This window comes from Oryzias latipes, chromosome 11 (genome assembly GCF_002234675.1).
Source record: "Oryzias latipes chromosome 11, ASM223467v1".
Classification (NCBI taxonomy): domain Eukaryota; kingdom Metazoa; phylum Chordata; class Actinopteri; order Beloniformes; family Adrianichthyidae; genus Oryzias; species Oryzias latipes.
The window spans coordinates 22767570-22790475 of record NC_019869.2 but is presented as its reverse complement, the minus strand read 5'-3'; the positions used below and the strand labels follow the sequence as shown (position 1 = coordinate 22790475).

Here is a 22906-nt window from a genome sequence, read left to right as displayed (position 1 = left end):
GGATGATTTCTGTTGGGTCACAACACTGAAACTCAGCTTTGTGGTATGAGGGGCCGTATAAGACATTATTTATTCTGAACCATTCACATTCATACATTCTTGCTGGTTCAGAATAAATAATGTCTTATACGGCCCCTCATATTGTGGGGCTGTCCAATCACTGGTTATAACAGGTGCTAGACAAACAAAGTACCCCGAATCAAATGTACTTAAAGGCATTTCTCAGGCAGCACATGCTACAATCAGGCCCTCACATTTTGTTACGGACCCGGAGGTGCCAAACGCTATAGTTCCTTAGGTGACCACTAGGGGATGGTTTAAAAAGGGAGGGATTGGCCAATAAGTCTTATTTTAACTCTAACAGATTAATTGCATTGTTTTCTATTTAAGGGGTGTGTTTTTATTTAGATTGGAGTGTGTGTGTGTGTGGGGGGGGGGTTTGACTGAACAAAACTCACTTTACGCTGAAAAGATTTTTCAGTAAATTTCTCACTTGGGCAGAATACAATCTAAATCCCACATCAGGCTTCAAATTTGCCAATTAGAATGTTATGGGTGATAGACAAAGATTATTATTCCAGCTTTTAAAGGTTGGGGCAGGATCCACACTACTATTGAAACTTGTATTCAATAAAGACATTTCTTGCACAATATGAGCACAGAGTGAAGCAAATAATAGAAGTAAAAGAGAGATTACGTTTTTTTGTCATATGAAAGATTAGCAACATGTGTAGTACCAGTTGACTACCAGCATAAACCAGTTTTTTTTAGGCAATATTCCATACTTTTTCATCTTTGGAGGTTGTCTTGTTTCATGTCCAATCAGACTGAGCTTCGGTTCGCTCTGAGATTCCTCAGTCTGAAGACAATCTGTCCCCGGAGTGGAGCAACTGAACCGAAACGGCCACCTAAGACGATATGAACAGAGTAGGAATGAATCAACAGATGAGCTGCGGACAAATGTAAAGCAAAGATTATCGTGTTTTCAAACAGAAAAAAGGGTCGTTTGAAGGTTTATTTTAACAAAGCTGAAAACGCTTCTTACAGGCTTTACAGTGTCTAAACCTGCGACACGCGCACAGTGCTGCTGTGATGTCGCCCTAAAAGCTGCCTTGTAGTTTCTTTAACAGAATTCTCTTAGAACAATGCCATGACACCACAACAGTGAGACACAGCAACTCATTGAAATGTGGTCAGATGAATGCATGCTCATTGAAACAACTTTGAGCGAGATACGCATTGCTTTTTACTGCTTTCCCAACAATCTATGTCATAAACACTTTCGGCCTACCTTCATACCTGACGTCCCCTCATCACTGCAGTTGTTGCATCCTTTGAGTTAAAGCACACACGGTACGCCTCCTTGCCAGTTACCACCTTGCAGCATGCCTCCACCGTACCAAAGTAACAAGTCAAAAGTGTTGTTCCTGACATTCAAATCTTGTAATTTGAAATTCAAAGTTTTAATAAGTTAACAGATAAGACTTGCTTAGTGTCTGTCTTTCTCTTGTTGTTTGGACCCCACCCTCTTGGTTCTTTCCAAATGAATGACGAGCTCTTTAGTCACATAGTTTTGTTCACAAGCTTTGGCCAGTAACAGGATGGTCTGCTTGATACCAGTCTGAATACAGACCAAACGCAAGGTTCGGGACTCAATCCGGAACAAATTAAGCGGACTCTATCCAGAACGAAGGATCTTCCCAGTCTGAATAAACCCTATGAGCTGAGTTCTTTGGAAAACCAGAAGTTCTGTTTTTTCAGACGACTGCATAGCATAGATTATTGGCTACTTTTGATTCAAACGGGAGTTTTACATAGACGTACTTGTATTTGTGTTCCTTCTTGCTGTGTGAATGTTCTGTGACATTGTCCTGGCAGATTCGACAGTCACATTGCTGTCTGTCAACCAACAGGAGGCTTCGGCGGCAGCAGCAGCCTGTCTGTGGTGCCACTGTTTTTTGACACCAGATTTGTTCTGTTAAAATCCCTAAAGTTGGTCTAAAACTGGGAGTCCGTTCTCGTTTCTTTCATTCACTTTTCTCAACTGCAGTAGTCTGGCTCTCATCTCAAATTAGTGTCACATTCCACAGCGAGCTAGCTGTATTTGTTTCTAATCCAGTGGCCTACTAAAGCACGAATGGCCTGTTCTTGGATGCCTTGTGTTGCTTCACATTTATGTGTGAGAGGTTGCTAGTATAGCAGCTCTGTGTGTATGTGTGACTGACCAGGTCAACCATGAGAGCAGAAAAGCTGCATTCCTCTGAACAGCCCTAAATCCTGGGACAGACATTATTGGATCGGCTGCTCATAACTAATCTCACAGCATGTGGTGTGTAGGTGGAGGCATTTGTTTGATTTTTGTCATTAAGTTTCTTTTAATTTCCTCTCTGGGAGTTTAGGATTCTGCTTTTATGTCGTTTGTTTGGAGCACAATGTTTTTGGCGTTACTCATGCAGCGTAATTCTGGTCAGTGTTTTGAGATGTGTGATAATCATTTAGGATGAATGTGGAGGCCATAATAAATTAGAGGAGCTGCTTATTACAATATTCATGCATTCTGTGGTACAAGCACCAACTTTGGTATGGATGTACCTTTGGAACCCCCTGAACATTTGCCACAAGAGAATTCAATATTTTAAAAAATACATACTGTATATTAGCAATCTGTACCCTCAAGTTAAAAGACTGTATTTGAGCATTAACAGCCCATGTTGTAAAGACTGGGGCAAATAGACAGAAAATTATTGGAAACAAATGATTACAAGGTCGCCATCTTTACAAATGGCCGCCATTTTGGATTTTTCTCGGGTCAAACATGTTTTTTTGAAAGAAGGGATCCAATCCATGCCAAATGTGATGCTTGCACCATAAAATGCACGATTTGTTGGAAATATCAACCTAATTGGCCCCGCTAAATGTAGCTACTTGTATTTTAGTGTCCTGTTTCTTCCTCACACATTTATCGCCCCATTGCTTAAGGTTAGGTTCAGGAATTTGGTTGCAGTTAGAATAGCTGATAAATTAGAAGGTAATGCTCAAGTAATCCCAGGGACTTTTTGGCCGCTTGACCTCTAGGGAGTGTGCAGATACCCCACTATCCAATTTTTTATGGCTGTCAATTTATAAAATTTTACTATTTGATAGCACCAGTTTATTTTTTATTTTTTTGGCTTACAAATGAATAAGGTGGAAACACAACTCAGAGATATGCAAACTAAAAATAAAGATTGCTGTCATTGTGCTATAAATGAGCAAAAACACATTTCTGCTTATGGGTAACTTGTGTGGATGTTAAAGTGCATGAAGTATTGTTGTGAAATAGGATTTACAGGAACGGGAGGATGCTGTTATACAGCCAGGGCGATGAATACATCAACATTAACGTAATTACATGTGTCAGGAAGGCAAAGGTTTGCTTTTGAATTCCACCTGCATTACTAAGATGCAACATTTAAACCGCTACCATAAAATGGCAGAACACGCATATTTATATCAGTTTACTACTTTTACAGGAGTGCAAAAGGTTGTAAGCTATTCTTCATCAACCTTCCTTAACATTGTGAGCTTGTAGAAACCTTACGAATATGACCCCTTGTTGGGGGTTATAAGTTGAGCTATCTAAAAATGGCATTGTGTTTATTTATTATTTCTATTAGTTGTGGAACCCAGGTCCTTTTCAGCTATATCAAGGGCAAGCCAGTAGGTAAGCCAAGGCAGTCACAGTTATTTGAACGAGGTAAAGGAGAGCTGGGTTCAAAGTCACAATGTCTGGGTTGTGACCCCAACCATGGAGAGAATAAAATCAGCCAGTATCTTCATTTTCTTTTGGGGTCATTCATTTTTAGGGATGACTATGGCATTTATTTCAGAAGGGTTTGGAGAACAGCTGCAGATCCCTTTCGTTCGAATGCCTTCTGGATGCTTTCTGGGCTTAAATGTAAAGACGTGTTCCATCTGGAAAAAGCCTTGGGGCAGGTGCAGGACTCAGAGGGGAGATTTAATCTCCTGCCGCATGGCTGGGAGGATTATTTACAATTCAACAGAATTTAGGCAAGACATGGAAATGCAAGGTAACCCACATTAAACTTTAACAATCAAGGTGAGAAAATGGTAGATCTTTGCATAAAGAATGATAAGTGACTAAAAATAAGATCAAATCAAGCTTCCATAATCACCACTGAAATGAGACGACTGATTAAACAAAAGTTAATAACTCTACACAGTTTAGGTTTTGGTTTTACAGTAAAAATAAAATTTGCTTGGCTCAAAAAGTAACTTTCTGTTTTTACAAATTCTAACTTATTTGTATTTTAAATAATTCCTAATAATCTCACATTGTTATGACAAATGCAGTAATGGTGAAAAACTCCAACCATGTCAACTCGTGAAATTCTTCAATTCTTTTTCAAATGTTGTTTTTACAGAAATGATTGTAATGCTTCTGTAATTGCACAATTTTTTATTATCTTAAGATAATTCAGTAAAATGTAGCTTTTCAGTTTCATTTCAGTTTCACTGATTTGATTTAATTCCTTTTTGTTTATAAAAAATAATCAGCTCTTGGAATGTTCTTCTTAGTATGTTTGATACACCAAGCTAACTGCACATATGCAAACAAACAAAAAGTAAAGGCTCTGCAAAAAGAAGACTGTGATGCTGGGCGTGACAGAAAAACTATAGAGACAAAACTGCCTCTGTTCTGCCTCCGTTCTGCTGCTTCTCTGCCAGTGAGATGAATGAAAGTACATGTGAGTAACAAACAGCAGTTCCTGACAACTGGGAAAATCTCTTTGCTTTATGGAATTCAACGCAGCAAAGGCAAATTAAATTCAGTGCTTTCTAGGAGACCATAAGGACCTCTTCCTGTCACTCTGATCTTCTCCCACTTTTTCAAAGTTTAATGTCTGCAAGGAAATGGAATAAATTAAACTGTTTAAACCATCATATAAGGACTTTTGAAATCTCGGTTCCATCAAAAAACATAACATTTGACTCAGTTGATTTCTAAAAGAGCAACTCTAGGTCATTTAAGGATGCTGTCAGAAGGTAAAATTATCCAGAACAAAAGGGCTTCTCTGTTGTCATTTGAAATGCCAAGCGGTGAAAACAAAAAACAAAAAATGGATCCTTTTGTCTTGGGAAATTTTTGGGTTGATGATCTGTATTTTATCATAATCAAACCTTGTTTTGTTTAGTGTTAATAAAAAGGAAAAATAAGATAAAGGGGAGGATTTTGGAAACTAGACTAGATCATTAAATGATTTAGGTGTAGACGCAGAAATGAGAGATAAAAATAAAATGTTTTTGCAAATGCTCATTAAAACACTTTTAATGATTCAAAAGCTGCCAAACAGTTTTGATGTGAGAATTTGTCTGTGTTTTTTTTTTTTTTTTTTGCGAATTAAAAGGCTAAATACAAATTTACTAAAGTAGAAAGTTATATCAGTTTTTGTTCTTCTGGCTGTTTAGGTCCAGGTTTGTGCTCAGGTTCCCTTTGATTTTTCTGCTGTTGTTCTGACCATTTTTTACACCAGGTTTCAGTTTCTAATCATCACAGCTGCTTTCTGTTAGTTCATCATCACCCAGTCTATTTAAGAATTCTTTCTTTGTGAGGTTTGCCTTTGACATATTCTCTTATTTTGAGAATTGTTGTTCCAAACCTGCAAAATGGCCATGAATGTGAACATCACAGGGTCTAGTGAGACTAAATGTGTTGCAACCTTTTAAAAAATATATAATAAAAAATGATAGCTTTTAAGCCAAAATATTACAAAAAATACAACTTTTTCCATAAAATGCAAAGCATTGAAGCTACTTTTAATAATAAATATTGGTTTAAATTAAGTCTCATTTGCAGTTTTGCAGCCTACAACAGAAAATACCTAAATTTCAGTTTTATTGTTTTAACTTGGTGTATAAAATCTAAATGTAATGATGACCTAATGAAATTTCAGCAATGTCCATCATGCTATTGTAAACAATAACTCAAATTGTTTTGTGACTCATATCCTCATAGACCTCATTCACACGTCAGGTTTTTCACTTCCCCTTTCATCTGTGAACAACTCACTTCATGAATAAAGAAAAATTAAACGAGAGTGCAGGCAAGGATGTGAAGGTAAACAGTCACTTTCTACCTTATCACCCTCATATGATTTATGGAGAGAGTGAAAAAAGAAGAAGCTACATGGCTGCAGATTTACAATACTGCTTTTGTTACAAGTCCAAACTTTCCTCGATTTATGTTTCTTTCTGTAATCCTGGAATGCACCATCAATAACTTACAAAACCTGTTATGACTTACTGCCCTTGACAACAGACAGCTTTTTAAAACTTTTTTTTATTATCTGTTTTTTGTTTCTCCAGAATTAGGAGAAAAGGAAAAATCGGCTCCTACTGCACGTTACCGAAGAGGAACACAAAGGCTTGTAAAATACTGAAAATAAGTGTTGGTACCTCTTATACCAAAACAGCATTTTTAGCTGCTTTGAGAAAAGTACACATCCAAAAATCATAGTTTCAAATTGCTAAATTGGTGCCAAATCAACCATAGTTCTCAGTCTTTGAATTTTCATTGCTGTGTCAGAGTACTTTGTCGACTTTGTTTTTAAAAACCTAAAAATTAACTTTCTTTTTTAAGAAAATGTCTTTTTCTGTGTATTTTTCTGCTGTTAATGTAAAGGTATCAGATGTTTTTTGTATTTTATTACAATTCTACTCAAAACTTCTGGATTCTTTAGCTGGGATTGTCTTTAAAGTTAGAGCTGCAGTCCTGTATAGACTGAGTGTTTTGTGTATGTTTTTGGATAGCTGCTTTGCTTCTTTGGGAATCAATAGTTCTTGTTTGAAGGTCCTGAGTTTGCATCCCTACTTTTCTAGATTATGGGATGTTGTGGGATGGGACTTTATTGAGCCAGACTGGGAAGCCTGATGTTCAGACTTTTACATAAGGAATATAGAATATGCAAACATCTCCGATCAGGATCAGGGTGCCAGTATGTTGTGCATTCTCCTTGTCTCTGTGCACATTTTCTGCATATTCTCCACCCTCCTCCTTAAACCATTAGTTTATTAAATAGTCATTTCATTTTGGCCCAAACCCTTTTATTTGTACCATGAAGGAAACTGAAATTCCAAATTCACTTTCACCCATCTTGCATCCCCATTCTGCAGCGCCTTTTCAGAAGCCCATCCTTTTTTAGCCATTAGTGGCGCAATTGCATGTTTTCTGTGTGTACCCGCTTCTTTAGGGCACACACTGACATTTACTCACATACCTGTAATTGTTTGCGGTCGTGAACTCCAGGGAATGTGGCGCGGTTAAGACTTCCTCGCACTCCAGCAGCACACTGCAGGTCTGCCAAAGTCGACATACTCAGACATACTTTCACACATCTACGCACAAAACACACACACAAACACCATCGCAGTGTTGTCAGTGAGTCAGTGCGTGAGTCACACTCCTGCTATGCTGCCTCTGGATTTTATAACAGCCGCCAGCATGGCACTTTTTTTTTTTTTTATATTCAAAACAACTATAGATTGTGCTTACATTCATATTGAGATGTACTAATGCAGGTCCAGAAAAATGGATTGATTGAACTGCCTGATCCTGAATGAGCAGTCATTTGACGTAAATGCATCCATCCATGCCTTTTTTCCCCATTCACGTTTGCACAAACAAAAAGAGCCTCTCACACCCATAATTGGGGATGACTGCAGATGAGTCAGAGGAAGAGGAGGGAATCCTTGCTTTCTGTGCTTTGTGTAGGACAGGTACTCGCAAGCTTTTGCACCATCTCTGACACTATATATAAAGCTGACCTTTGAATCTGTCTCTTATAGGACAGGAATATATATATATATATATATATATATATATATATATATATATATATATATATATATATATATATATATATATATATATATATATATATATATATATATATATATATATATATATATATATATATATATATATATATATATATATATATATATATATATATATATATATACACACACACACACACAGTAGTAGAGAGAGAGAGTTTAGAGTTCAGCTCACGTCAAACTTTACACTCAGAAACAATATAAATAGTTTTTTTCAAGTCTGGATCACTGTTCAGAGATGCAAATCTTTATGCTTAAAAACTCGATTTTTTGTAGCTTGCAAAGAAAAGTCAACAGATGCACAGCAGCTGCCTGCAGGATGAAAAGAACACAATGTCTTTTTTATGACATCCTCTCAGTTTTTGAGCAGGTAGGTGCAGGGAAAGTTTGAAACATCTCCCTCTGCTGGTGTTTAGAAGTAGTGGCACCTTTTTTCATTCTTACATATTAAAATATAATTTAAATGAATCTATATTGTTTGATATTTAGACATATATTTGATTGTAATGTGCTTAGAGAGACAAATGTGTTGGAGATGGTGTCAGAACTTACAGGCTGAGAACAACAAAAACTACTAGGGTTTGGTGAGTTCAACAGCTTTGAGCGGAAGGGAAAAGGAACTCTGATAGAAGTGAAACAGGAGCTGAAGTGTGCCCCAGGAACTCGATTTGACAGGACTGGCACGACGCTGAATGCCAGTGAGTCAGAGTCAATGAGAAGAACCTGAAGCTACGACCGACCTTTTCTCAGCTGTAACGTCCAAATTCCTCTTTTGCATATTCTTTTCCGTAGGCCTGACTTTCAGATAATGACATTGCCTCTTTGTGTACATCTCAAGAGGACAGCAGGGATTTTATCTCTGTCACTGTTTTTTTCCTCTTCTTCAAGTAAATATTTTGTTTTGCTATGGTTGGGGTGTGGATCCGTGAGGTTCGTCTCATTGGAAAAGCTTTCTGACTCACAACCTGACACAAACACACTTTACAGGGGATGACTAACCGTAACACAGTCCATTCAGTGGACCCGAGTCAAACTGGTTCATGAGTGTGTGTCTATCTACAGGACTGTTTGCATACACATTAACCTTTTATGTGCATTAAGGTCCTGTTGCGCAGCGGCTTCGTGACACACCGCCCACACAGCTTTTATCTCAGGGCCGCTGAAATGATGAGCATTGCTGTGAGAAAGGGTTCCGTGTTTGCCGTTTATTCTGAATTTTTGCTTTAACGCTCACAAACTTAGTTTTTGGAATCATGTACATATATCAAGAGCTGAAAGGAAATCAAAGTGACACAGGCAGATGAGGGCTAAAGAATGCGTGGAGCGGCTCCTGAGGACAGAGCTGCTGCAGCCTCCACTATGGCAGAAGATGTGGATGTGATTGATTTCAGCATCGATTGCATGCATTGATATCGCAACCTTGCATATTCTGCATCTCCGTAAGAACAGTCATATTAAATAGTCCTGAGCTTTTCTTTTCTAGCACGACTCACTTTGATCAGTAAACACTCAAACAGAAGTGCTCTTTAAAGACTTTTTATGCAGAGATGGGGAACACTATGTACTTCTTGTTATAGCTGTCATTAAAAAAAGCAAAGATGTACATTTTTTTTACTTCAGAAACATAAATTTAACACAGTTAAAAATAAAAATATTTTACAAAAGCTGGAATGAAATCTTAGAACATCACCAAAATGCCCCCATGTCAAAGTGGCGAGGACACTTTAGTTTCTATTTGACCAGTAGTTTTAATGCTCATTGTCTGTGTCCTCCTCTTCATCCTCCTCGCCCTCCTCCTCTTCAGACCCATCTTCATCCTCCTCATCGTCGTCTGCCTCCTCCTCTCTTCTCGTCAGACGGCCGCAAGCTCCTTGTTGCTGTGACAACAAATTAACAGTCACTATGCAACAGAAGTACTTTGCATGCTGGCGTTCAGCACGCTGAGTGAATTTGTGGAATCCAGATCGTTTGTCTGTCGCCTTTGTGTTTGTAGAGATACAGGAAAGCACACCCAAAAATGACAACACTTTCTTTCAAAGATTTCTTTCCTTTTTCAACTTTCAGGTTTGCCTTCCTTTCCAGTTTTACTTGAAAATGGGGTCTGAGTTCATCACTTTGAATGGCAGTTTCCTGGCGAGGCATTCTACGATAATCAGACTACAAGAGCAGCGCAGAGTTTTCCTGACATGAAGCTGGCTTCAATTGAGGCACAGTTTGGTGGCACGTGTACCTGTACCTGCAACCAACAATCTGTAAAACTAAAGTAAAGATTATAGACAACTATTGGAAAAATTCCTTATGTGGACTGAAACTGGAAAGTTGACTAGTGCAATTTTATTGCAGAAAAGGTCCAGTGTTTCCTGCGATGCAGTGACGGAGTGGTGGATGGAAAGCAACCGGAATGACTGATGAATGGGACGATTAGCTAATAAAACAAACTGTTATCAAGTGTTAGCCTCAGCTGGTATAAAGAAGAATTGTTGCTTGGCAAAGAAAAAGGGATTTTTTTAATGCATCATCACAATACAACTAATTTCAAAGCAAGCAAAGCTGCAACAACATTGAGAGGAATCTTTGGAGCTGTCTCACCTTTGAGGTTCCAGATGTACTCATGAAGGTTCGATCAAGGGACGTTCTGGAATTAGTTCGGCCCAAACGGGAGTTATAGTCAAGGGGGTGCAGCGAACTCCTAAAAACCTGTCAAAAAACAGCAGAAGGCTGTTTAGAGTCTAGCTCAAATGCAATGTGATGCCCATCAGTCCACACTGTCAGTTCAGATAAGTCAAGCATGAGAATGAAAGTTCAGATAAAACAAATTTCTGAAGAAAAAAAACACCAAAATATAAAAAAGATTCAGCATAAATGCAGGGAATCTAATTGTAATTGTTCTGCAGTTCGAGTCTGCTGGAAAATGTTTACTGAGCAGGAAAAGAAAAAAAACCCTTGATCAGGAATATCTGCATGCCAGTGTTTGTGCTGGTTACAGATGATTCAAACGCTCATGTTATATTTTATGAGTCACTGAAAAAACAGGCCGGCGTCGGTTAGGAGTTTCACATTGATATGAATGAGAGCAAGACAGTTGACTGACAGACACACACACACACACACACAGACACACACACACAATGAGAGGATTGCGAGGGTGGAAGGCAAACGCAACCACTGGAAGAACCTCCTCACTCACAGAATGTCACTGATCCTTTGTCTTTTGCTCTTGAAGCTTTGTTTAAAGAAAAAGAAAAGAAATGGTATGGGGAACCATTTAGTTGATGTTGAACAAACACATTTTTTTTAAATTGTACAGGTGTGTTGCGATAAAGGGTGGAGACAATAGGATGTGTATCAACAATGAGTCAGTGAGTAATGAGTCGATATCTCTGCGATAAATGTAGGAACATTAAACAGAGTCTTTAGGTCAGTCAAACAAAGAGCAGAGGCTGTACACAAACCGGCACAAAATTACACACCTGGCTTCTAACAGTGGAATGTGAGAGAACAGTTTTTTTTTTCTAATATGCAACATCTGTGTTTGAAGCACATTAGCACACTAAAGCGGGCTAATTAGCTGGACGGGATCAGAAAAACCAGTGTACCTCCAAGTCCGCCTCCTCGTCCACACTCTGAATGCTTTGGTAGGCCGAGGTGTACAGCTCCAAGGCCTTCCCAAGGAAGCACAGCTCCACAGTCACAAACTCACTGAAGATTTTCTAAAGAGGGACGCAAGGCTGGAGTTAGAACTGGAACAAAGGCAAATGTGGCCCATTATGGAACAATGACAGAGATGAGGGGAAAAACCTTGATGTCACGGATCTTCTGCCGCTCAAACTCATCGATGGTCTCCTCCAGCTGCTTGGTGGTCCGTGCTGCATCCATTGTGGCTTTTTGTAATTCACTTTCAGCCTGATGGCAGGAAAGTTCCAAATCATATGACAAAATTAAACTATAATTCCTTTTGGTCAACCTCAATTAAGCTTTTTTGGAATCAGCTATTTATCCATAGAGATGTGAAAAATGTTAAATAATGCTGGAAATAATTTAAAGTCACGATATGCCACATCATTACGAAAGGAGAAAAAGGGTTTACCCCAAACCCACATGAGACTGAGGATTTGGTCAAGGGAAAAACATGAATATTTAGATACACATTTAGTATGAATCACATTCATAGAAATAGGAATGAAAAGGATACAATGATCTGTCTGTCAGAGGGGTTTTTCAGTCTTGTTTTCTCGAGCTGAGCTTCCTGTTTGGCTTCTTTATCTATGGCACTTTGGGTCATTTTCACATCCTCCTGAAGGGTGGTAAAAGCAAGAGGAATCAATCAAATGGGACATAGAATGCAGTGATTTAATAATGCTTTAAGTGTAAAACAAACAAAAAAAACACTCAGATACAGAAATATAGTGTCATGTCAATATCCTGACGGAATCAAGCAAAAACATCCGCTTTTATAAAAAGAAATGTACAAAATCAAAAAGGAGACTGTATTTATACTATTTCTAATTCAAAATAAATGTAAATAAATTGTATATTTGAATAAAGATGTAATTTAATTTTACACAAGGCTTTTTATTTTTATTACAACCAAGGAAAAAAGTCTTATTTTTAGCCAATATTTTACAAAAATTGTGTAAATTAAATCCATGAATGAAAAAAAAATGTTTTGTAAAATGTAGTGCTACAGTTAATCAGAATCAGAAATACTTTATTGATCCCACACGTGGGAAATTTTTTTGTCAAGAAGAAAATACAGTATTTAGACATAAACTCAAGTTCCTAAAAGTGGAGACATGTATTGAATAACACTGCCCTCTGTTGGCTACAGAAATCTTAGTTATTGTTTTTTCCCCCCCCAGTTCAATGCAGTCACAAAAAATCTGCCTAAGTTGTAATAAATGTATCAGAGAAAACAGGATAGGAACGTGACTCACTCTTTTGCGTATTACCACAGCGCCATAAGTTTTTAATGGCTCCACAACTTTGGCCTCAAGTCTTTTCACCTAGAAAACAGGAAAACAATATTACCATGATGGATGGATTCAAACCATAACTGATATGGAAATATATATATGGAAAAAACAAAACAAACCAAAAAAGAATATAAAAATAGGGTAAAAGATTTGTGTATCTCGTGCCTGGGCATGGCGGTAGTCCTGAATCTTGGCCAGGTGGTCAGCAAACTCCTTCATTCCCCTCTTGAGGTCTGGAGTCTCTGTGTCGGCATGAACTGCTATCTGCTGGACCAAAAGGTCCCCCTTGTCTCGCAGCCTGGCGGTTTTGCGAGTGTACGCCGCAAACAGCTGGCACATCTCTCCGAAGTGTTTCTCCACCCTGGTGATGTTGTCTTGGATCTTCTTTGTCTGGTTGTCTCTGGAGGGGATTGATGGCAACAGTCATTATGAAGGTAAAACGTGAGGGGTAAAATTGTGTTTCTCAATTTATATATGTTAAAACTACCAGCAAATAAAATCCTCCAAAAACTTAGTAATAAGCAAATGACCATATAAACCTGGCCTTAATCTTATTTGTGTTAAGCTAAATTATTTCCATTTTATGCTTTTAATTTGAAAGTGTTCTCATTGTTTCTGGTGAAAAAAGCGAGGAAATGAACGGGCTAGCCTGGAAAAGCATCACTTTTGAACATGAAGCAATTGAAATGATCTGACAAAATATAAAAAACGGCTACATGTCAAGAAACTGAGGGTATAAACCTAGCTAAATTAGTCATCACAAGAACAAATTGTTCTCACAATAGCAGAGTTCTTTAGTTCGTTACATTTTTCTTACCTGGCTCTTAAAGTAGGAGTCCGAATCATGTTTGTGTTTTCAAAAATCGTGACGAGAAACCGTTTTGTTTTTTTTGTTTTTTTTTAAGTCTTGCTGCAGTCCGCAGGCAAGCTAACGGCTACTGAGGCAGTTGTCGTTTCCATGGACTCTCCACAGCGTTTCCGCTTGACTGTTGCATTATGGGAAAACGAGTTGTGTAATGACGCACACACCTAGACTCTGACTGTAAAACAAAAAAGGTACAACAAAGTTGTAAAAATGAAAGCTTACTTTACACCCCCACTTTTAAGAAAACAGTTTTTTTTATAGTTTTCAAATTCTTTGAGATTATAAAAGCTTCACTGTTTTTATATCACAAATGAAAAGAGGTAAATAAGGTTTAATGTGGGTATAGAGTAAACCCTTGCTTTTCGCGGGGGTTACGTTCCAAAAAGCACCCGTGATAGGCAAAATCCGTGAAGTAGAAACCTTTTTTTTTTTTTTTTTTTTTACAATTATTATCCAATTAAAAACTCTATTATACATTGAAAAGAAAGAACAAACCATTTTACAGGCTCAAGCATTTGTTTCACAAATCAAAGTACTTTAGAAACGTTTTTTTTTTCAAAAAATAACTTTTGTACTGTACTGTCAAATAATAATTTTAATCATCAATATGAACAGAAAGCTTCAAATTGCGGAGATTAGCCCCGCCCACCGCGATTAAACGGGAGAAAATTAAAAATGACTATGAAAAAAATACAAAGTACAGTCGGACAAATAGTGACTCAGGTGTATTTCACTGCTCTTCAGACTGAGCCGCTGCATCCTGACTCCACTCTGCAGTGTTTTCTTCTTATGAAGCCCGCGCTGCAGCTGTGTTTGTTTGGGAGAAGAACATAGTGATAGGCAGTTGTTGTCGCTCTTTTTTTCTATGGGTTTCAGAGAAACTAGAAATTGCAAGCGAATTTGCACATATTAAACGTTATTGACGCACACGTAGAGAAGAAGCGGAGTGACTTTTTAGCCAATCAGAATGCAGAACACAATGTACGATGCAAATCCGTGAAAAGTAAACCGCGTTATAGCGAGGGATCACTGTATTTACATGTTTGCATATGGAATTTTGATGAAAGAAAAATTATACTGATTAAATAGACATCATTGTTTTCAATTTCTTATCCAATAATAATGTGCTTATAACAAAAAGAAACATCATGAAAAATATGTTTTTCCAGTAAGTTTAGTTCATCAGTCCAAAATGTTGTGGTATATAAACAAGTAAATGTGAAACAATTTCCAGGTGACCTTTGCAATAAAATAAATAAATAAATAAACAAATAAATAAACAAACAAACAGCTGGTGTCGATGTCCTTTTAAAATCTATGAGAGATAAAACTAGAGAGATAATATATATATAATAGGCATTTCTTATATCCCAGTAGTTAAAAAATATTTACAGTGATATCCACATTTTTTCCATGGGTTTGAGACACAACATTAAGCAGCATCTAAAATGATTGTTTCATTAATTATATCTTAACAAAGAGATAACAAAATACAACATTTGTGTCAGCTTTAACACACTCACACATTAAACATTTACACACGCATGTGGATATTTGCTTTTTAAATGATTTTTTACAGTGTAGCCATTGATTTAAAACTCAAATCTCTTTACACCTGAATTTATTTCCATCTGTGAGAAATAAATAAATACTTAAATAAAATCACTGATGTTTTTGCTTTTATGTAGATTCAAAATTAAGGTAATTTGGGAGCTGTAGGTGTGTGATCCATATTTGCATCAATTTCGAGTTGAGGGGTTAAAAAGTATCCTTTCATAATGTAAGAAGCCATCTTTTATACATATTGTAAAGGAATAAGTGCATTATTTAATCAAATACAAAAAAATGTAGTAACTTTTTTTTGAATTTTTATTTATGAATTTATTATTTCACTAAAATTCAAAGTAATGGGAACAAAATAAATCCAGAATTTTCTTTTTCGTACAGCTTGACTCTGTTTTGAATTTGTGCCAAGATGCTTTCAGATAAAAAAGGAATGGGGCACTTTTTCCCAGAGGGAGCATGAAATGAATATTCCAGCACTTGATTTTTAGCTATTCTTAAAATAGGAATAAAAGAAGTGGAAAACAGCAGACTGTAATGGGCAACCATCTATAAGATCAAAAAGATGGTTGAACCTTATCGTAGTGATTTGAAGAAATACTATATAGTCATTAAAGTACGCTGTGTGCCTGGAGTCACAACAACACTATAAGGTTTCTGAATACAGCGAATGCTCTCCAAAGCTCTAATAAGCATCCATCCATCTTCTCCCTCCAGTTCTGCAAGGGGAACCCCAAGGCGCCAAAAGCCATATTCCCTCTTGCTCTGATGAAGCAGCTGGACAGTTTATATAATGAGTGACATTACAAGCATCACTATTAGGTTATTTGAAATAAAAGATCAAATTGAAAGCAAAAAAATGTAAATAACAGTCAAGCATCTTGTAATCACCATGTACTCTGTTTTGAAATGTGAAATAATAAAACTAAGTTTAAATTGATTGAATCAATGAACCAATAATATAACAATTTAACTAATAAAAACACAAAAAAGAAAAACGTTGTAGTTATTCCTAATGATTAATTAAGGAGCCTTCTGAACAGTGTATAATAGGAAGTATCCTGCTTTTGCTCGACAGTAGCTGGGTACCGTAATCTCAAATTCGAATTTTTTTTCTTTGAAAAAAAAAAAAAAAGCTAAACTACGAGTTAAAATCATTTCGTATGGTCCCTAGAGCGGCTTCGATGGCTAGAATTTTAGCTACTGTTTTATGAGATGTTGTACTCTGTATGCACATGCATGTCAGTTTTTCACTTCTTTTTTTTTTTTTGTGTGTCTATCACGAACATGTTTATATAGGAGTCAATTCTTCAGGAATGCTTGCTGACTTCAGAGTGAATGCATCTTTTTACCACATGATGGCAGTGCATTACCACCTGTGTTTTTGCTGAGCCTAAGTTGAAGTGAATATAAATGGTTGTTCCCTCCATCCATCTTCATGCATAAGAGATAATGTTTCAGACACCTCTTTACGCCATCATCGTGTCTTTACATTATTCAACAATCACTGGCGTTATTCCAAGACTGAATTGAAACTCCCTAAACACTCAAATGACTGTAACACCTGTTTGTCTAACTGTGGTCCTATAGGATCTTTGTGTTGAAAGAAGCCTGGGGCTGCTGAGTTATTTACCTTGGCTGCTGGTAAATGAATTCAGAAGCAGTGGCATCTTTTTAACTTGTGCATCAGACTTTTTCGCTGAAGCACAGATGGTGTTGTTTCCAAAGTACCAGTTAACAAGGAAAGGGTTGTCACCACCTGCAGCAGCTTTGCCTGCCTCTTTCATGCTCCCGTCTCTCTTTTTCTGACTTTGTCCCCCTGTGCCCTTCTTGCTCAGTCTTTCTCCCTCTGCAGCACCAGGGCAGCACTGCAGAGGTGGGTGGCAATCTGAGCAGATTGGGAGTGACATATGTCAGACTTGGGAAGAGTTGGTGGGGGCAATACAACATCTGCTTCCAAGTGAGCTGATGTGTTTTGTGTGAATGCGGACTTTCCTCTTTCAGGTGCCAGTCATGGTGGGTGGACCCCCACACTCTCCTTCCCCTTGAGCACCAACGAGGGTGACATGTGTTCAGGGGAACAGAGGATTACGAATGCTGTGAAATCATATTTACTACTTGATGCATAAAATGAAGTTACAGGCCAAAAGTCAATTTCTCATCATGCAGATTTTCACTAACTTTGCTCGCCAGGCCATCCCATTCTTCTGATTTGACAGAAACCAACTCCTGAGGGAAATATATCCACATTTTCTGCATACTTTAGACCCGGCTGTTGCCACCAGATTTTAGGGAAGTCCTAAAATGAAAAATTGATCGAGTCTTAGATGCCGTTAAATTCTCCCTCAGTGTGTGCCTCAATAAATTAAAGCAAATGTTTCAAGCTCTCTGATATCCGATACATGATGGTGTTGGTGAAGGTTCATCTGTGTGGAAGTTAAAGTTGAGTCATAGCAACTGGGACCCCCTCCCCCCGTGATTAGCCATATCGTTCAGGCTAGGCACGAACCACAATTATTAATTTGTCCCCATGAACGATTATCAAACGGTTGGCATTTCCGTGAATATAAGGGAACGTTATCCCTTTGTCGCTACCAAATCCGAGTCCCTGATTGGTCAAAGTTCAACCTGGTTTAACTTGCAACGCATGTTTACTGACTGAATGTTTTGCTCATAGAGCCTGTAAACGGTCAGGAAACTTGATTATCGATGCGTGAACGCGAGAGTTTTGAACATGGACGATGAAAGACGCATTTACTTGCATTTGCATACAGTTTTCGTTGTAAGTGGTTGCTTAAACGCGCTTTGCAGAGAGCGGTGTGAACAAAGCGTAATGGCAGCTTCAGAGGGGAGGTGGGTATATTTAGTTTGCTTTAGTCCAGTGTTTACATCAAACTAAATTCTGTCCCTACTGCTTCAGAACCATTTTCCATTTTTCCTGATGTGATATCATACCATCATCGACAGTGCTCCAGGTTTATTCTTCCACCAACACAAAGCTATGAGAAATGCTCTGCCACTTACATGTGAAATTCAGTGTTATTCTACCTTAACTCTTGCAACCTTGAACAAAAGTCCTCACTTTGTAGTTAAGCGGGTTCTTGAAGGGCAATACAACGCAGACACGGTCCAGTGCTTTTATTGACCCGCTGAAAAACCTTGCTCCGTCTCCAGGGGTTTGGAGCTCAGGTTAGGGTCTTTGTTGTCTGCGTTCATTAGTGTCTCCTTCACCATCTCTTTCTTTCTGTCTCTCCCTCAAAACACTTCTCTTCAGAGATCTCCCTCGCTCTGCTCTGCTGCTCTTTTCTCCCCAAGGAGTCGAAGAAGAAAATGTCACCAGCGCAAATTAGTGAGACCCTCCAACACTGCCTGTCTGCCCGCGTTTATTCCTCAGAGGGAGGATAACCTCAAGTCAAAACTTTCAACGCAAACTTTTTGCCAAAAGTGCTCCAGAGACCCCTAACATGTTGTATTCATAGGACTTTTCATATTCACCACCTTCTTTGAGTCTTAAAAAAAAAAAAAGGTCACCCTTAATGACTTCACTCTTTATTCACCTTAATGCATTTCAGTGGGATGAGTGAAAACACAGTCAAATATATCCATCCTTGCAAACAAATACCTTAATGCATTTTAACCATACAGGCAGTAAAAAGTCCCATCGTCGTTCCTCTTAATCCACGCTGCCTCTATTCACCGGGGAAGACAGAGACTACCGGGCCTCACGACCACAAAAAGGCTTTAATGGACAATGACGTCAGACTACAAAAAAAGATGGAGGGGGGGGGGGGGGGGGGGGGGGGGCTTTTCCTTTTTCTATTTCTTTATGTTTATACAAATTAGAAAAATGTTCATGAAAAGTAGATGATGTCGCTTCTGCTTGCTCGGCTTTGGACTAGTCTTTTCTTGGTCTAACAGGAAGCCAACACAGACTTTTTTAAAAAGCAGATGGTTTATAATAAAGCTTTCAGTTTACTTGGCTCCTACACTCATTTTGTGCTTTACATTTCCATCTTTAGTCTTTTCTTGTGTGTTTTAGTACTACTTACACTATATAATACTAGATGCTTTTGGTTGGCTGCAGATGACGGGTGCAGGTTTGTGAAAAGATGCAATAAAGATAAAATTGGCTTACCTTCAACTATCTCATAATATTATCTTTCAGCTTGATTACTGCATAATTCTCTGTAACAGCAGTGTCTGTTGGGTGGTAAAACACAAACTGGTTTCTCACCTGTGTACTGCAAAAAATGACCCAAGGCCACTGGTGCTTCCTGCCAGGCCATTTATCCTCCGCTTCACCCTCATGTTAGTTTGCAGTGTGTAATTAACATACTTTTCATAAAGGACTGAGTCTTTTTTATTTTTTACAAATTTGTTCACATATTTAAAAAAAAAAAAAAAAAAGCTATCACTGAAGGAATAATCAAAAAATGTACAGCACGAGAAAAAGAAATGCACAAAAGTGCTTCATCGCAGGGAAGTGGCTGCTGTCCCCCTGCCATCAATATGCAAATGGAAAAATGGACCTTGAGTGCGGGGAGTACTTCCCTCAAGTGCATTCATTAGCCACCATTACCATAATTGATTCCCAGTACTGCCATAAAACTGGTCACTCACAGTGTTTCTCGCTCTGGGGGGGGGGTCCTTTGGGGACTTTGTGAGCGAACTTCAATCATAAATCATTAAAGGACATGACTTGCCAATGGACTGTGCTGAGGCCCCAGAGATTTGAGAGCAACAGTAATACCATCACTGATGTCTAAATCATCGATGTGACACATGAAAGCGCCTGCAGGCTCAGATATCCTACAATCCACCTCTCTGCTGACATAACGGGAACTTCAGCTCACCATATGTTGGGAATTTATTTATTATATCAATGATATTGTACTCAAGAAACTTCAAACCTCTTTAAAAATACTTTATGGCACAACAACGCCTTCCAGAAATCCCCACGACTGTGCCACAAGGTGATCTGCAGAAGTTTGGTGTGCAAATGAACATCAGGACTGCAGACTAGTTAATGCAGAAGTCATGATAGCTATTAGCTTCAGCCACATTCTGTCCCCTGTATCCTCATTCAGAGCAGGTGTGGGGCTTATTAGGGCTCCTATAGTGGAAAGAGGGATGGTGCAACACAGCAGATATGTTTTATTCTTTCCACAAAGCTTTCCCTCCATCTGTCCATCCAACCTCCCATCCACACAGTGTCTTTTGACTCTAATTAAACTCATCACGTTGTGTGGCGAAGGTTTTCCAGCTCCATGGAGAGGCGGAGAAGAACTTAGAGGATGGTAAGATAATGGCATGCTCATGATGTATCGCCACCTTGCAAAATAAAACATATTCATAAAGAATATTCATTACCTCCACCAGCCATCTCACAGATGGCCAGAAAATTGACTTTGTGCTGAGATGTGGATTCAGGCATGCATATTAATGAAAGACAGATGTAAACGCATATTCTTTGGCTCTTAGTTTCTTTCACTTTTTTTCTTTTCTTTTTTTGCAACAGACAAAATGATAATGCATCCACTTAAGAGACAGAAAAAAAAAAAAGAATGAGCTGCATCCGGGAAGCAATTCACCTCTAATGTGTTGGTAGGTTATTGGCTTTTTGCGAGGCTTGTCTTGTGTGTTTTTGTGTAAAGTTGTCCCTTGTTTGGGTAAAGTGCTCCTCAGTCTTTTGCAAGATAATATGCACACACACACACACACGCGTACATGCACACACACACATACGAAAGATTGTTTACGATTCCAACTATCATTCTCACAATCGTGCCTATGCTCGAAACTTCAATAAAACATGGTGACAACATGAAAATAAATATTAAAATAATTTAATCTGCACAAAAATCAAAGATATTCTGGAAAATATATAAATGCAAACCATAATAGTGCAATAGAGGATTTTTATTTTTGTCCTGTTTATGCTTTGTTTTGCTTCTGTTTTGTCATTTTTGTTGCTCATCTTAAAATTGCATCTGCTGTTTTAGTGTTTTGGGAAATCTTCTGGTATTTTTCTTTTCTTATAGTGTTCATGGTGTGGATAATGTTGCTAGACTTTCTCATTAACACTCTTTAAAAACTGGTTTCACATTTTTCTGATAAGATAAGTCGAGCACGGTTATTTTTTTATTGCCAGTCCTTCCCCTTGGGATAATTTAGACAAAGCCAAACCATAAGAATGTATTTAAGGTACATGAAAGTAAAGTGGAGTCTAAAAATAGATCTCAACTGGTTTTAGCGTCAACCTACATCTAATTTTCCTGTCTAAAGCAATTTAAGGAATAGAAAAATTTATTTTTTTGCTAATAACTAGCAAATTTTGCTTGTTTTTCTCATTAAAAACACTTTTACTGAAAATCTGTCCAATATAAGATTTGGATTGTACTGAAACCAATTTCTATATTGGGTGAATTTCTACCGTGTGAAATATTTATTCTATTCCATTCTATTCTAAAACAGCAATGTCAGATTGTAGTCTGTAATTTAAATGTTGGTGGATTCTTTTCACTATACAAATGTTCCACCAATCGGGTGTCATTTAGGAGACTTTGATCATTTTGATCTTCATTTCAGTCTCTTGACCCTGTAGTTAGGATTTTATCTTCCTCGATGTCTTCCAGATGCTTTTTAAAAGGCCCATATTGCCACAACAAGGGGCACAAGGGGCACCCTACAAGGGGTACACTAGATCTCCCTACATCTACCTTCAGGTTCAAAGCCAGAGGAGGAAATTCTACTTTGAGTAGTCTGTGAAAATAGCCAGTGAGCTAAAACAATGAAATGACAGGAAACCAGCAAAAGCAAATGAAAAGTTGAAAATTTGCATTGTTTTTTGCTGTAACTAACCCTCAACAGAAACCATTTATCGCCGGAAAACAGAAATGTTGTGTGTTTTATTAGGGGATGCAATGGATGTTTCAAATTTGATTTGATTTGAAATATGATTCTAATTATTACGTTATGGAAAATGCTCCTGTCAATGTTCGGCTAAAACACTTTGTCATGATATGTAATTAAACCGTTCCACTGACAGACTGAACTACTGCGCCCACTGCCACAGTCCCAAGGCTCTGCTGTTCACGCCAAATCTCCTCTCCGTGTTACAGGCTGTATATGTCACAGTGAGAACAGGGGAGGTTTTTAATAGAAATGGCCTCATAAACCCTCAATCGTGGAACAGTGCACAGCTCAATCGGAATAAAACCTTCTTTGTGTAACCGTGTGCCAATATGGAAAATTAAAGGCAGTTAATAAAAAGCAGTGTTAAATCAATGGAAGCCATAAAATTTACTGGGAGATAGTAAAACGGCGAGCTGAGGTGGGGCTGGGGATTTGGGTGGGGGTGGTGGAGTAATAGCAGTGTTACATGCTGGGCCTGAATTATCATGTTAATTTAATATCCCATCTTGAAATGAAGCAGAAACCCCAATAAAGGTCAACTATGCAACTAGCCTCCCATCCCAGTTTAGAATTTTATGGTTTCATCTAAATCATGGAGCTGGTCTTTGGTGCGAGAGGCCACTCTGGCAGCAGGAAGCTCACAGCACTCAGCCAGTTTTCAAGATTCTCAGCTTTTTATTCACAGTGGAGCTTA

General features: G+C 38.1%; 1 protein-coding gene across 2 annotated transcripts; it reads right to left on the bottom strand.

The window, feature by feature from the left end:
• Positions 1-9416: 9416 nt before the first annotated feature.
• fam92a (family with sequence similarity 92 member A) lies at positions 9417-13882 on the bottom strand. 2 transcript variants are annotated; one of them, XM_004074204.4, is made up of 9 exons: positions 13687-13882; positions 13035-13269; positions 12831-12899; positions 12089-12190; positions 11995-12000; positions 11695-11799; positions 11493-11606; positions 10486-10593; positions 9417-9773 (listed from the first exon to the last, which is right to left on the bottom strand). In XM_004074204.4, exons 1-9 carry the CDS (start codon positions 13713-13715, stop codon positions 9645-9647), a joined length of 897 nt encoding a protein of 298 aa, XP_004074252.1. In that variant the 5' UTR covers positions 13716-13882; the 3' UTR covers positions 9417-9644. The 2 variants fall into 2 exon arrangements, with proteins under 2 accessions (XP_004074252.1, XP_023815928.1); XM_023960160.1 differs by lacking the exon at positions 9417-9773 and adding an exon at positions 9952-10146.
• Positions 13883-22906: the final 9024 nt, after the last annotated feature.

What these genes read in the sequence shown, in the direction of transcription:
- fam92a (XM_004074204.4), bottom strand. Translation starts at nt 13,715, where the DNA reads ATGATTCGGACTCCTACTTTAAGAGCCAG. An exon ending in CTGTGGTAATACGCAAAAGA is followed by an intron (nt 12,191 to 12,830) that starts GTGAGTCACGTT and finishes ACCACCCTTCAG; the next exon opens with GAGGATGTGAAAATGACCCA. An exon ending in ACGAGGAGGCGGACTTGGAG is followed by an intron (nt 10,594 to 11,492) that starts GTACACTGGTTT and finishes GTTTTTTGACAG; the next exon opens with GTTTTTAGGAGTTCGCTGCA.